Raw genomic sequence first — 15,958 nt, 5'->3', positions numbered from 1 at the left:
GTAGCCAAATTTTTTCCATTTGTAATTTGGGGACGGGGACGGGGAATCCCTGATAGACCAGTGGTTGGGGATGGTTAATGCAATCCCCGCCCCGCCCCGCCCCGCCCTGTTTACAACCCCCATCTACATTAGATGCAGCTTCAACATCAAATTTATTACCATTAACAATACAGTCATGTAAATGCATCATAATAGTAACCTGAATTGATGTTGTCAATGAGAGATCCAAAGATCCATTTTAGGATGCTTTCTGTTGATCTATGGTGCTCAAATTGACAACCTTTGGGGTCTTCTGAATATTTTTGGTGACCAATGGGTGCTCAAATTCCTCCTTCGACTCGCAATGGCTACTGTAGGACCTGGAGGAGTAGAGAAAAATGAATGTCACAATGGCTCAAGGAAATTCAAAAACTACCACTCAACTATTAGAGATTTTTCCATAGGCTTTAAAGACATACAATGAAAATTATGAACTGCCCCAGCCCAAATGGAAAATGACAATATTCTTTTCCTGAAAAACAAAGGGGTGAAAAGCATCCATAGTGACTCAATTATGAACTCCGTCAGTTTAGTGTCACGTGGTCCCGAAATGATAATGTGAACGATTTGTAAGGGAACTTGATGTCACGTGTCAGCCCCATATGAAAAAATTCCACGTGGCAAACATGTTTCTTCCACATGGCAATGAATTAAAAAAATAAAATAAACATTAACTATGTTTATAAATGGGTTAATACACATATTTGCCCTTGTATTATCACAGATAAACACATATGCTCTTGCATCAAATAAACTCACAAAACTATCCCTAGATTTTCCACAAACCTGTAATTATACCTTAATGTAATTATACCTTAATCTAATAGACACTAACGGTGCAATATTTGAAGACTTATCTTCTCTATCACCATCCACTCAGAGTTTAACACCTGCCACTTAAACAAACTCATATAGACTCATCTTCTCCATCACCATCTTTCTCCAACCACAGACGTATCTTCATCTAGCTCCACTTTTCTGCAAAAAATAATAAGAACAGTAATAAGCCAACAAGGGAAGACAACACTCAAAGAAACATCAATGGTGATGCCAAGCATAAGCATAGGCTGAAAAAGAAGAGCCAAATCATAGTCAATTATAGGCATTTCTTTAGTTGGATGCCGCACTCTTATACTGTAATAAACTCAAGATGTTGATGCCCTATTATCATACATTTTGAAAGAGCAGCAGCAGACATTGTATCAAATCCAAGAAAGCACAGGAACAAAAATTCCTCCACCACCGCCGCCGCCGATAGTTCCACATGCCGAACCCAGAAAACCGGTCACCATAGCCGACACTAAATTGGAACTCGGCGAGGTTTGGCCGGTGAGGAAAATCGCGGAAAGAACAGCCACCGTGAAAGCCGATAGCAAATAGAAAACAAATCCTCTTGTTGCCATCGTCGGCGGCTGAGTTCTTATTATATATACAAATAAATGAATAAAAATATTTAAATTCAGAGGAATTGAAGAGAAGAAAGATGAGAGAAAAGAGTGAAATTAAATGTGATACTTAAAATTCCAAAATTCAAGGAAGGAGAAAGGGATGAAGGATTGTAAATAGCAGAGAAAGAGAAAGAGGAAAAAACGATGCAGAGAAGATGGATGGTAATGTTGAACGCCGTTTATACCAATAATTAGGTCTGTTAGATTAGGGTATAATTGTAGGTTTGTGGAAAATTTAGGGATAGTTTTATGAGTTTATTTGATGTAAGGGTATATTTGTTTATCCGTGATAATACAAGGGCAAATATGTGTATTAACCCTTTATAAATTTAGAAAAAATAAAAATTAATTGTGATTTGATCCATCTAATTCCACATGTTGTAAAACCCACAAATGCATATCGTAAATTTGATTTTACAAATCGTCTACATCATGATTCTGGCATCACATGGACTTTAAAATTGGTCATTGCGATTTTATTATGACTGGAACAAAATTTTAGTGATTTTATCGTCCTATTTTAAAGTTTAATGACTATGTTATGACGTGCCAAACTTGGGTAACCATGTGTGCTTTTTACCAAAAAAAACAAAGCACTACTATATAATCAATATAAGAATACAATTTTCAAACTGAGGAGCTCCTGAAACAGAGTCGGAAAGTGCCAATTTAGTTAACATATGAGCAGTTCGAGTTTCTGTTCTCCTTACAAACCATAAAGTTTGAGAGAAATCTCAATTGATAATCAATACAACATAAGCATTTATTTATACTCGAGCGCATAGCTAAACTAGGAACGCTAATAAATTTAATTCCTATAATTAAGCTATTGACATCTATGTTTTTTACTGCTATTTCACACTATAACTGAAACCCAAACCAAATAGAAACATCAAGAAGCTCGCAACAAGCTTTTTACAATCTGAAATGACAGTTCCTAATCCAGATTTCGAGCATTGATGGATTGAACTACAAGTTGACAGTCCTGAGGAGGTCTACTAATTGAATTTGACCAAATCAGTTCGTTCTGAGCAGTTCATCTGACACCATTAAGCTTTTTACTGGTTTTTGTAGCAACTGAAGCAGAAGATCAGATTGAACACCAGGAGAACTGAGGCGTGGCAACCAGAATTTTTTTTTTTGAATGAAAGTAGGGACGATGTGAACGAGGCAGAAGATATCCCGACTAGGTCACCTACCACCGCATCGCACAAAACCCAAATATATTAATAAACAAAAAATTCTACACAGGCAGAGAAAGCTAGGAAAGACGTAAATGAACAATATTACATAGATAGTCGGAAATAAAAGAATGGCAGAAACTGGGTGCCGAATTCCACCACTGTAAACCTGTAGAGAAGAGCCAAAACCGAGTAAGAGCATCAGCAGCGCAATTCCCTTCACTGAAACTGTGTGTGACCACCAAATCCATCCCCGAACATTGAATGAGGCATTTTAGCCAAGCCTGCCTTAACTGCCAGGGGACGTCTTTGGATCGCGGTTGGAGTAGATTGAGCACAAACGTGGAGTCTGATTCAAACCACAGCTTACTCCAGCCCCTCTCCCAGGCGATATCTATCGCGAACATAACCGCACGGAGTTCCACGATGTGCGCAGGAGCCAAAAGAATAGAGAAGGCGAAACAGCCTCTAGCAAAACCTCAACTTGTCCTAAAGATGCCTCCAGCACCAGCTGCACCAGGAGATCCCAGCGCCGATCCAATCGGTATTCACTTTTAGCCAGTCATTTGGGGGGAGCAATCCATCAAACACTAGTGATGTTTGGAGCAGGTGGCGATCGGGGCTGCAGAAACAGCCTCTGCAATGTTGCGGCATCCCTGCTGCTAGCAGCATCGTCGCAGGCCGTTTGCTTCGCGTGGCAACCAGACAATTATTAACACTTATCAGAATTAGAAACTAAAGAAAGATTAAATTGAGAAAAGAAACAAAAATAGACAAAGTTAAAAACAAGCGCAAAGGAAAATGAAAGTTGATTAATAAACACTTCATAACCATGTCCTTTCTAACTGAAGCAACCATAATAAACAACAGATATGGTTAATCACAGCTTTATAGTTACAGGAACAAGCGACACGAAACAGGCAGGAAGATATCGTGTAGACTCTCACATATTGTCGCTAACTAGACAAAAATGTATTATCAAAATCTAACTTCTGATGTTTCAAGCCACAAAAATAGTGACATGAAGATTTTGCAAGCTCTTATCTAATTGTCTAAGGCTAGAGATTTTTTTGGCAATTCAAGAACAATACTTCAGCTATCTGTATTATATCATACTCGTCTCAAATGTTTGTATCGGTTTTCAGCAAGGAATAATGATCATAAAATGTTGCTCAACCTTAATACCAATGTTGCACAAAAGCTACTATTCTTTTAGGCCTATGGTTCTTGGGGGAGAATAGATTTAGACTCCACGTATGGATCATGCAATGTTAACACTAACGTTTTATATAGATGGAGCAATTTCAGACTCAATTAAGGTAAATCCAACAAAAATCGATTTCTGGTTAGTTTAGTTCCACGTCTAGGCCACCTAACATAGTGTCTACATAATTCGCCATCTAATCAACGGCTTAGTTACCCTTTATATAGGCATGCTGAAAGACAAGCTCACATACATGTACAATTAATTCTACTGTTATATTATAGAATAAAAAAAAGGGCGGCCCGATGCACTACGCGTCCCCGCTAAGTGAGGGTCCGAGGAGGGATCCCACCATAAGGGTGTACTAGGGGCAAGCCTTCCCCTGCCATTTTTTTTGGGCAAGAGGCCACTCCTAAAACTCGAACCCGTGACCTCTCGATCACACGACAACAACATTTACCGTTGCGCCAAGGCTCGCCCTCTGTTCTATTATACAATAGAAGGAATAAATTTATGGAGAAGGTTAATTGATCTAAAAGTATACAGCAATTCGTTTGACAACTGACACTCGCCAAAGTCTTAACTGATGGAAATTATTTACTTAGTTATATTTCACGATTATAATACACCAACCTGTTTTGACACCCTAACTCTGATCTCTCTTTCAAACAACCCTTCCTCTCCGAACTCCATCTCCAAAATTTCTAATTCTAATCTTCGCTTTGATCTATGTATGATTAGTTTGCAAAAGAATAATCCTTCTTCAATGCACTAAATGCTTTGCAGAATGAGAATCACTCACAGCTCCTGTCCATTCCATATCTCACTTTCTCACACAATATGAAGCTCATGAAATGAAGCACCGACTCGGGTGCGGACATCGGTGCAGGTGTGGGTGCCAAAAACGGCATTTTTATAAATATGAGACGCACGGTAAAAAAACATAAATAAGATTTAAAAGTGATAAAAGTACACAAATAACCCTCCAGTTATTTCCCTATATATAGAGGGTAAATGTGTTATTTTTCAGTCCAATTATTTCCATGCTTAATCATATTTGTTTAAGCAAGACTATTTTGGAACTAACTTTAGGAATATTTAGAAGTGTAAATGTGTTAGTTTTAAGCATGTTAGAGGGTAAATATGCTTGGCTCCTTACTCAAGAGGGATAACCTCTTGGTTTTTTTCTTTTTTAAAAAACTGGACACGGCTGGACATGTGTAGAGCTCACGCCTTTAGTGATTTATTTATTATCTACTTATTCAATATTTCTATGGAGGGTTTTTCCTAAAAGTAGGGGAAAAGGATCAATTTGATTAAAATAAAAAGAAAATCAACAATTAAAAGAGGTATTTACACTATTGTCAAGTTATCATATATGAAGATTTATATGCAAACAAAACAAAATGATTTTCATCAATGTCTCAATTAACTTGCACATCTGCAAAATGAAGCTTCAGTTTTCAAAGTTCTCAGCTCAAGAACTAAGAAAAGGTACAAAAGACAACTCACATACAGAAGACAGAACTTCAGCCATTAATTGAGCTCATCCAATCTATTTTCTCGCACGTTTCAAGTATCTGTTTCTTCAGCATCCTGGAGAAACATATTTGACAATCAAACAATATTCAAATAGTTAACTCTCTTCATATTGCATTACTCTGTCTATTTCTTATAGGCTAATATGCTTTTGCTTATGTTTGTGGTGCATTTTCCAATGAAAAGACATACCTTTCCGAGAAATAATGTGTGGATGGTGTTATTAGGCTGCCTTCCCATTCCCAGTCATACTCAAGCTTTCCTGTTTTAACTTGCTCCGTAAAAATCTTCATACTGGGACATCCTGTAACCATCACTTCTTTCAAAGATGGAAAATGAAAAGCATAATGTCCTGAACAGAAGCTTGTGAGGCATGGGAAGTCATCAAGTCCCACATATTCTAGCTGACTGAGCCGAATCTCGTATTCCACTCCATCCCGATGAAATGGCTACAATTTCTTGCATCATTTTGCAATCCTTCACCTTCATTCTTTTGAGCTGCACAAGACTCCTAGCTGTTGAGGCAGTCATGAGATTTATTAGCCCATCACATTTTGACACTTCAAAATTTGTTAAATTTTGAAATGACACTGTGGAAGACACTAGAATCACCAATTTGCTGCATTCAACTACTTCTAGATCATCCAAAATCTGAAAATAGGGGACTGATTTTGGAATCATCATGGACTAGAGCCTTGAGCTTTGGCAGATTCGATATCCAAAATTTAGATATATATACATGTACATACTTGCTGGACAGAAATTGAAGCTGTGCCCTCTCCTTTTGATTATTCTTCCTCAAGAAGTGCAGTTGGAGTTGAGGAAAATTCTTCTACAAATAATGTCCGCCAACCTTTCAATTCCAAGAGATAGCATTAACAATACGAAAGACTAACAAAATTAGGGGAAATAAAAATTAATATATACAGACAGCAATATTCTTACCCCTTTTCTTAATTCAAATAAGATTTTCTTAATGCTATTGTGGCATTGAGATCTCCTTTCCAACTTTGTTCATCTTCAAATAGTACTCCCAATAACTTGGGTGTGCTTAAGTCTCTGCCACAGAAAATCTTCATGCGGTAGCATTTCTTCACAACTACTTGTTCCAACAATGGAAAATTGAAGGTGTGATTACCAGAGCAAAAACTGAGTATAGGTAATTCCTTAAGTTCTAAACGCTTGAGTTTATTGAAAATTATTTCATCTTGCTCTGTGCAATCTTGGTCATTTGAAATGATTTCTTCCATCCTGGGACAACCAGAAACTCTTAACTCCATGAGCTGCACCATAGTTTTGGATGTGGATGTTGTTACCAAGTTGATCATGCTTTCGCAGTATCCTACATCGAGTTTTAATAGATTTTGGAAAGAAGCTGAAGACGGCACTATATTAATCAGTTCATCACAAAACTGAACAGTCAGAGTCTGAAGATGTTGAAGAATGGGATTGAGTTGGGAGTGGTCCTTCAGTAAATGCTTCAAATTATCATCACAGACTAGCTCCAAGTGTTTTATTCTTAGATACTCGTCCTCCCTAAATTCTCCCTCATCGTCTAACAAGAACATCTCTTCCATAAAACTCTCGGTGAATGTGACCTTTTCCAATGAATATCGTGCAAGGAACCCAAATAAAAGAGAAACTGATTTGTCTTCCAAAGAGCGTAGAGTGACTTTTTTCAGTTTGGGGAGTAAGTCAACTGGAAACTCACTTTGCATTGCTTTCAAGCCTTGGTGATCTAATGTCAATTCCTCCAAGGTGTGCATAAACTGAGCAAAACAGAAAACCATCTTATCAAAGTCAATATGAGCTTCAAGTTAATATGTTTGTTAACATTCAATTAACTGATGCATTTAAAAAAAAGTAAGTGTTACAAACCATGTGAATACACTGGAAACACATGGGATACCATATAGACTAAAACTATATGAATATATTTCATTAAGGATACTACCTAGACAGCTACAACCCATACCTAGACAGACCCATACCTACCCATACCATGCTTACATTATTGCACTCCCCCTCAAGCTAGAGCATGAATTTTAATCATGCTCAGCTTGCTACAGATGCAGAATACATAGTCTTAAAGACAATACAACTTAAAACAAGAAACTTAAGATACTTTGGAATATAAAACATAATCCGGGAGACGCAACCTAGAAGAACAAATCCGATAGGAGAGACGACAGAGGAACATCAAGCTTCATTGGAAAAGGACAAACAAAACTCAGCTGAAGCAACACACAAGAGGCTGCCAGCAAGGCCATTGCACAAAGGGTGATTCACGGGAAAACTAACCGGACAAACAGGTCGGAAACAAAGAGACAAAGGCGGCGGAAGAGGAACGGCGACAATTCGGTGAGATGAACTGAGACTTGGAACTCTAGGTCCAAACAATCTGCTCACCCTGAAGAAAACAGCCCAAAAATACAAACCCAGAAAATGAAGCCAAACTAGGCACTGATACCATGTTACAAACCATGTGAATACACTGGAAACACATGGGATACCATATAGACTAAAACTATATGAATATGTTGCATTCAAAGAGAATACATATATATATATATACACACACACATTAAGGATACTATCTAGACAGCTACAGCCCATACCTAGACAGACCCATATCTACCCATAGCATGCTTACATTATTACAGAAAGCAAGTTGAATTCGTACCTCTTCAACAAAAAGTATTGAATGTTCAATTGGAATATTGTGTTCCCCGGACTTTCTGTTTTCTTGGTGGTACCCTGAGGTTTTGGATCCGAACTTTATCCCTTTATCACAGTCATGTACTTCCAAACATTTCAACTTCGGCCACTCGAAAGTATGAGGTCCTTCATACAAACTCTTAATTTGGTTCAGATTCTCAAGTTGAAGGACAGTTAATTCAGGAAACTTAAGAGAAAGGGCGCTTTCTGATTGTTCATTCCTTCCCTTTGCAACCATCACTTCCACATCACAGTTACCTATTCTGAGCTGTTGAAGTTGGAGAAAACCACAAGCTATAGATTTTGGGAACACATATTTCAGATTCTTACAAGAATAAACAACAACTGATTGCAGATTCTGAAAAGTGGAAGCTCCACATGAATCCCTACTCCATATATACTTCAATGAGGGAAGATTCTGTATTTGCAAATCTCTTAAGGAAAATGCTTCAACAGCATTTATTTCTTCAGAATTGATACTTTGATGTTGATATATCTCAACAACTCTAGAGCAGCAAGATAGATAAAGTGTCTCTAATTTTTGGAATCTTCTACAGAGATTCGATGGGAAAACAATTGAGAGTTTTGAACAATATTCAATTCTTAATAAATGTAATCCGAAAAATGAATTATCAGCTGTGAATTGATCCTGCCATAAATATTTGAAGCGATTCATATGTTTGACATTCAGCATCTCCAGTTTGGAGAAAGTAACCTGCAATTGATGTATGCATTCCATATAATGTATTAAATCACTAGTACATATAGAACCTCCCAAAAATTAGTAAGTTAATAATAAAAATAAGGTAATAATTTTGTGTCTTTCACAGAAAACAAAAAATGTAATACTGCATTGGAATTAAAAATGTATAAATGAGATATATTGGTTTTCAAAAAGAATGGATTGGTTAAACATAAAAGAAAATTATGAGATTTTAGAGACTTCTGATAAACATATGAGTAGTAATGTAATATGAGATCATGAGATTTTTTTTAATTGAACCTAGAAAGAGGGCAAACTTAATTCTTTTTGTAGCTGAAAAGTTCAAACTAAAATTGCATTTTCAGTAATAATATGCTAGCAGAAAAACATTACCATTTCATTGAAGAGCAATTCACCACTCTCATTGTTGTTGCTTCTGCCTGAAGATTTAGACACAAAGTTCTCCATTGCACTGCATCTGATTATGGACAATTCTTTAAGCGATTGGAATTCAATTGGATATCCACGACTGAAGCTTTTCACATTTGGAAGCTCCTCAAGTGAAAGATAATCCAGATTAGGAAACACAATCTTATTGATGCTATCTTTTTCCATTTCTTCATCTTTCTTATTCAATATTATCTCTTCCACTAACTCACAATTATTAATCTCAAGCTCTTTGAGTTGCACAAGACATTCCACCATTGATATTGTAAATAGATACTTCAAACTGTTGCAATTGTACACCTCCAACCTCATTATATTAGTGAAAGAAACCTGCACATCAAATGTTCGTTTTATTTTGGTCCAAATAAAACAAGAAAAAGTATAAAATGAACATTCAAATACAACTTCAAGAAAATAAAAAAAGGCAAAAAGCATCTTGAAGTCCTTAATCTTTTCGATTTTTGTTGATCAAGCCCCTCATCTTTCAATTTGGCATATTAAGCTCTCGATTAATTAAAATGACACACATTGAGTTCCTAGTTAACAAAATACTTGTCAATGTGAAACTCGGTTAAAAATGTGTCTCATTTTACCTGCACCTGAAATTGCAGTTTTTATAGTTGAAAATGAGGTTTTTACAAAAGAAATTATAGCTACATCAGATATATTTTAAAAAAAAAAACGGTTTCAACTATTAAAAATAAAAATGCAAATACATATAAAATGAGTAGTGCATTTTCCTGGACTTTGATGTTCACAACTACTTTTTTGTTAGTTAAGGATGTGTATCACTATAATTGATCGATGACTCAATGTGTCAAGTCGAAAATGAGATGCTTAATGAGTAAAAATCGAAAAAGATTAGAGGCTTCAAGACGGTTTTTTCACGGGAAAGAAAAAGCAAACCATTTCGTTGAAAAGCAGTAACAGGGTAGTTGACTTGACATCTGCTGTCAATTCCTCTAGTCCAGTTTCCTCTTTTATGTCGCAAAAATCTGTGAGTTGTGGTAGATTCTTTAGCTTCACGGTGTTCAATTGAGTAAACTCTATCCCTTCGTTATGGTAATGGACATTTTCACTTCCTTCACCAACCCAAGCTTCTGTTTTATCACGACATTCTACAACCATGTCTTGAGGCTGCAGCAAATATTTCACAAATGAAAATGCCAAAAAAAAAAAAAAGAATCATCAATTTATTTATTCAACAAGTATTCATATTGTTTATAGAAATTATTGATTCTTACCTTTTCAACAAAGATGTTAGAACCTTCAACTGCCAAAATTTTCAACTTCGGGCAGTGGAAAGTATGGGGTCCTTCATACAAGCTCCGCATTTCCTTCAAATCCACAAGTTCCAGCATTGTTAATTCCGGAAACTGAAAAGAAGTATGGGATCTTTCATCTTTTTCCTTTGCAATAATTACTTCCACATTATTGCAATTACATATCCGTAGCTTTTGAAGTTGGAGAAGACCACAAGCTATAGATTCGGGAACTACATATTTCAGATCCTTACAAGACTCAACATTGACTGATTGCAGATTTTCAAAAGTGAAAGCTCCACATGGATCCTTACTCCAAATATGCTTCAACGAGGCTAGTCTCATTATCTGCAAATCTCGTAGGGAAAATGCTTCTACATTATTTATTTCTTTAAAATTGATCCCTCGATATTGATATATCTCTTCAACTCCATCACAATTAGATACATAAAGTGACTTTAATCTTTGGAATCTTTGATATGCACCAATGGATGGGAAGACAGTTGATAGCTTCGAGCAATATTGAATGCTCAATGATTTTAATTTAGTAAATGAATTATCAGCTTTGAATTGCTCATCCCACAAATATTTGAAGTTCATGTGTTTGACTTCCAATGTCTCCAGGTTAGAGAAACTGACCTGCAATACATGTAGTAGATCAATTGGTACAAGATTTATAATTCTCTTAGACTAACTTATTCTCTTGTCCAAGTATGCTAGCAGTTTTTGTGTATTTTGAGAAGAAAAAAACTATATATATACAAGAAACCAATAAATAATTAATAGTTATTTCAACGAAATCATCTCAAATTTAAGGTTCAATAAAGTTAATATTACATGTGAATGACGTATGCCAAATTAACAAATCAAATCAACGTTATATGCCATGACCATGATCGATGTTAAAGGAAGAAAAAAAACAAATAATTGTATAGAAAAGAAGCAAAATATCACCATTTCATTGAAGAGGCATTCTTCATCACTCTTGTTGCTTGAAAATTTGGAAACAAAATTTTTCATTGCATTGCATCTTATCATATTCAATTCTCTAAGCAATGCAAATTCAATTGAATAACCACATCCAAACCTTTCCACATTTGGAAGTTCATCAAGTTGAAGAGAGTCAAGTTTAGGAAACACAATACCCTCTTCTTCTATTTCTTCATGTTTCATAGTCTGTACTATCTCTTCCACTAACTTACAATCCCTTATATCAAGCCTTTTGAGTTGCGCAAGAAATTTCACCATTGACATTGTAAATACATACTTCAAACTGTCGCATTTGTACACCTCCAAACTTAATAAATTAGGGAAAGAAACCTACACATCAAATGTTGTGTTAATATATATAAAAGAAAAAAGGAAAACAAACTTCTAATTCGACTAAAAAAACATACCATTACATTGGAAAGAAGTTCCCTTAGTGCAGTTCCCTCGTTTGTTTTGCAAAAGCCTGTGAAATTTGGTAGATATTTCAGCTTCAAAGAGCTCAATCGAATGAACTCAATCACTTCATTGTTGCAATACTCATCTTCACTTCCTTCACCAACTATAGCTTCCATGTTTTCACAAGATTCAACTTCCAATTCTTGCAGCTGCCGTAAACATTTGGCTGATGAAAATGAGAAGAGACAGTTTAATTTATCACAACCACTAATTTTTAAGGTTCGTAGTTCACCAAAAGACCCCATCTCAAGTTGACCATAACAGATCTTCTCCAAGCTCATTAAATTATTTAGATACAACGACTCTAAGATGGGAAAGGCACGACAAGAAGACCGTATTGTCGACTTGATCAGATGTTGAATACTATAATCATTTTGAATGTGTAGATGCTTCAATTGCGGAAAGCCTTGTCGATCTAGATCATACAATACACTCGCATTTCCCTTGGCTTCAGATAAATATAGATCTTCAGTCCCTCTCAACAACACTTCAATCCCGTCCTCCAAATAAACACCTGCATCTAGCTTTAGCTTTAGCGTTCTTGATCTTTCATCGTTCCCTTTCCAGTTACCCCATCCATCACCTATGGATATTTTATAACTTCTTAACCGATGAACGAACCTGCAACCTTGTGGTATCGACTTAGAATTTACAATTTGTATTTCTAAAGTTGAAAGGCTAGGCAAACTCTCTAATTCCACAAGGCTGGCATTACCTTTGGCATTCCATCGAACAAAGCTGTTAAGCACGTATAGTTCTTCTAATGAGCACAACTTTGATAAGACATTTTCAGGAATTACTTGGAGACTAGAGCAATTTCTCAAATCTAATAACTTGAGATAAGACAATTGCGCTATCTCCGTAGGCAATTCAATAATCTTGGAGTCTGCAAAACTAAGCAACTCTAATTGCTTCAACTCTCCAATGATGGCTACCTTATCCAAGCGGCATCTATGCAAACACAAAGTTTGAAGCTTTGTAAGTAAAGTAATTGATGTAGGCAGAGACACAAGACGCATACCAGTGAAATCCACAACCTTCAGTCGTCCAATCCCTTTGAAAAATGAATCGGGGATTTGTAGACACAGATCTTCTGTGAAGAGTAAAAATAATTCTGCCTCTGGACACTCCAAGGCTACAGGAAGCTCATCCACATCACAATAAGGAAGAGAAATTCTGGTGCAGTCTTTGCTTGGCCAATCCCGCAATGTAACCTCAGATGTGCCAATAAAAGCATGTTGCTCTCTAGATGCAAGTAAGAGAGCCACATCGCGAACAACATTATGCATTTTGACAAATCCAATCATGTCACCATCCAGCAATAAACTATTCGCTTGTAGTTCTCTTATCAAGGTTAGCACTTTCTCCCTTGCACCTTCAATGTTACGAATGCCTTTAAATAAACTCAGACCCATACTGTGAGTCAATAAGTACTGGATCCGGATATTAGATTGCCCAAATAGAGCACAAAGCAAGAAAAATGACTTTACTTCCTTTCCGGGTAGCTTCTCATAGCTTGACTCAATGACGTTGTATACTCTTTGCTCTATTTCTTTATTGCCGAAGCTAGACAGCTGATTTAGCATATCATTCCACACAGAAGATTCTTTATTCCGTAAATCGTTGGCAACTATTTGAATCAAAAGCGGTAACCCTGCACATTTTTTTGCAATTTCAGATGCTATGGCATGGAATTTTGGATCTTTAGCCTTAGCTACAGACATTTCAAACAACTTCAAAGTCTCTTCATCGTTTAGAGCTTCAAGTGAGAATAGTTTTTGTGCACGCATCTCACTGAATAATAGATCTCTGCTCCTTGAGGTAAGCATTATTTTGCAACCCTTAGATGCATCCCCATAAGGAATTCCGATAGCATTCAAATCAAGCTTGTGCCAAAGATCATCAAGAATAATGAGTGCTTTGGAGTTCTCTAACCTTTTATGAAGTAGACTTGCTCTTACCGGGAGTTCCTCAGCATCAAATTTCAGGCCCAAGAAATCAGCAATCTCTGTCTGAATCCTTCCCATTTCTGGTGTCTGAGAAACAACAACCATTACCACAGTCTCAAACAGCTTCTCTGCTACTGCTTCTCCTTGGACCTCCTTTGCTAGTGTGGTTTTACCGATGCCTCCCATACCATAGACCCCTAACATATTCAGAGTAGGATCTCTCAAAGCATCCATGATTTGGTTGAGCATCGACACCCTTGAAGGCAAGGCTTCGCGGCTGTACACAGAAGGCTCTACTATTTGCTGTACATGGGGCATGAATGAAATCGAATCAAATCCTTGTGCACTCCGAAGCAGCATATCAATGGCCAGAGCTTTCTTGTGTGCTTTCTTGCTCAGCTGATAGCGAGTCTTCAAGTTGGGACATAATCCGACCAAGCACCTTTTCGTTGCTTCTTCTTTTCCTTCCACAAGTTCCTCAGCATCTTCAATAGCTTTCTCCGCATTGATTAACCACTTGGTAACATCTTCAAAGATCTCTTCCCCGTTTCGAGTAGCTTCATCAACGGCGTGCTGCAAGCTCTCTTTCTCGTACTTCAATTTCTGAACCTCATCCTGGAGAGTCGGGACTTTGCTGTTGCAGTTCAAAGCATAGCCAATGCGTCGTGTGATAGGCGTAACAATGTATTGTTTGATAGGATCTGTAATTAACTCAACAATCGCCTCCAAAGCCATTCTGTAGTTCTGAGTTTGTGGGCAAAATGAGAAATGGAGAACTGAGAGAATACATAGAAAGGAAATGAGGGAGAGAATGATACAATAATTTCTGAGTGTTCACTGTGAGCGGAGAAAAAGAAAAGGTTCCAAAAAGTAAAAGAAAAAGAAAAGGCATAACACCCATTTTGGCCCTCAAACTAAATGCTAAAAGTCAATTAGAACCCTATACTACTAAAATCAACAATTGAGTCCCTAAACTAAGTAAAAATCAGCAATTCAACCCAAACTAACACATCTAACCTAACTTAAAGGTAACTAAAGGAACAGCTTCCAAAGTTTCAGCTCCTATCTAAAAACACAGCAAGAAAAAAAGTAGAGATGATACCTATATTTTCAATTCATTGCTAAATAACAATTTCAAATCCTTTATTAATCAGAGTTTTACATAAATATTGAAAAAAGTGTTATAAGAATGAGAAAACCTGAAGAATGAGGTTGAACCAACAATTTTTATATTCTCTAGTATTACCTAATTTCTGCAATTTTTAGTTATCCAATGGAACTAAATAATCCAGCAACAAGTTCTTTTGCAATTTGCCTAACTCCAGTTGCAACTAAATGATAAGGTATGTTCAACCTCATTCTTCAAGTTTTCCCATTTTTATAACACTTTCTCTAATATTTTATGTAAAAATCTAATTAATAAAGTAAGCATTTGAATTTGTTCTTTAGCAATGAATTGAAAATCCGTACTGTTTTTCTTGCTGTGTTTGTAGATGGGAGTTAAAAATTTGGAACCTGTTCATTTAGTTACCGTTAGTTAGATTAGGTATGTTAGTTTGGGTTGAATTGTTGATTTTTGTTTAGTTTAGGGATTCCATTGTTGATTTTAATAGTATAGGGTTGTAATTGACTTTGGCTATTTAGTTTGAGGCCCAAAATGAGTGTTATGCCAAAAGAAAACAGATGGCTCATTCATTCATAATCTCTTTTGTATTCTTGTGGCTATTATTATTATTATTATTTTTTTAGCTATTTGCCTCCTCTTGAACTTTACAAAAAAAAAAACTTAGTATGACGATAGCTTTATAAACTTACGTAAATTATTCAGTTCACTTCCTGAACTTGCATAAAATATAATCAATTGATCACTTGGTCGCAAAAAGTAAATTAAATACGAAAAATTTATTTCACGTATTTTAGAATATTATTATATAATTAAAAAATAAATTAAAAATAAAGTTATTACTTGCTTAATTATACAACTTGTCTTCTCTAATATTAGATTTGCATACCCCGATTTTA

General features: G+C 36.2%; 1 protein-coding gene across 9 annotated transcripts; it reads right to left on the bottom strand.

The window, feature by feature from the left end:
• Positions 1-2,129: 2,129 nt before the first annotated feature.
• Positions 2,130-14,781, bottom strand: LOC136202326 (uncharacterized). 9 transcript variants are annotated; one of them, XM_065992875.1, is made up of 11 exons: positions 11,939-14,781; positions 11,496-11,861; positions 10,524-11,180; positions 10,186-10,416; positions 9,226-9,609; positions 8,095-8,844; positions 6,357-7,180; positions 6,024-6,264; positions 5,604-5,926; positions 5,385-5,468; positions 2,130-3,356 (listed from the first exon to the last, which is right to left on the bottom strand). In XM_065992875.1, exons 1-7 carry the CDS (start codon positions 14,669-14,671, stop codon positions 6,365-6,367), a joined length of 5,937 nt encoding a protein of 1,978 aa, XP_065848947.1. In that variant the 5' UTR covers positions 14,672-14,781; the 3' UTR covers positions 2,130-3,356; positions 5,385-5,468; positions 5,604-5,926; positions 6,024-6,264; positions 6,357-6,364. The 9 variants fall into 9 exon arrangements, with proteins under 9 accessions (XP_065848947.1, XP_065848948.1, XP_065848949.1 ...); XM_065992876.1 differs by having other exon boundaries at positions 5,604-6,062; positions 6,161-6,264; XM_065992877.1 differs by having other exon boundaries at positions 6,161-6,264.
• Positions 14,782-15,958: the final 1,177 nt, after the last annotated feature.

Source organism: Euphorbia lathyris, chromosome 8, assembly GCF_963576675.1.
Source record: "Euphorbia lathyris chromosome 8, ddEupLath1.1, whole genome shotgun sequence".
NCBI lineage: Eukaryota > Viridiplantae > Streptophyta > Magnoliopsida > Malpighiales > Euphorbiaceae > Euphorbia > Euphorbia lathyris.
This window is presented reverse-complemented; position numbering and strand designations above follow the sequence as displayed.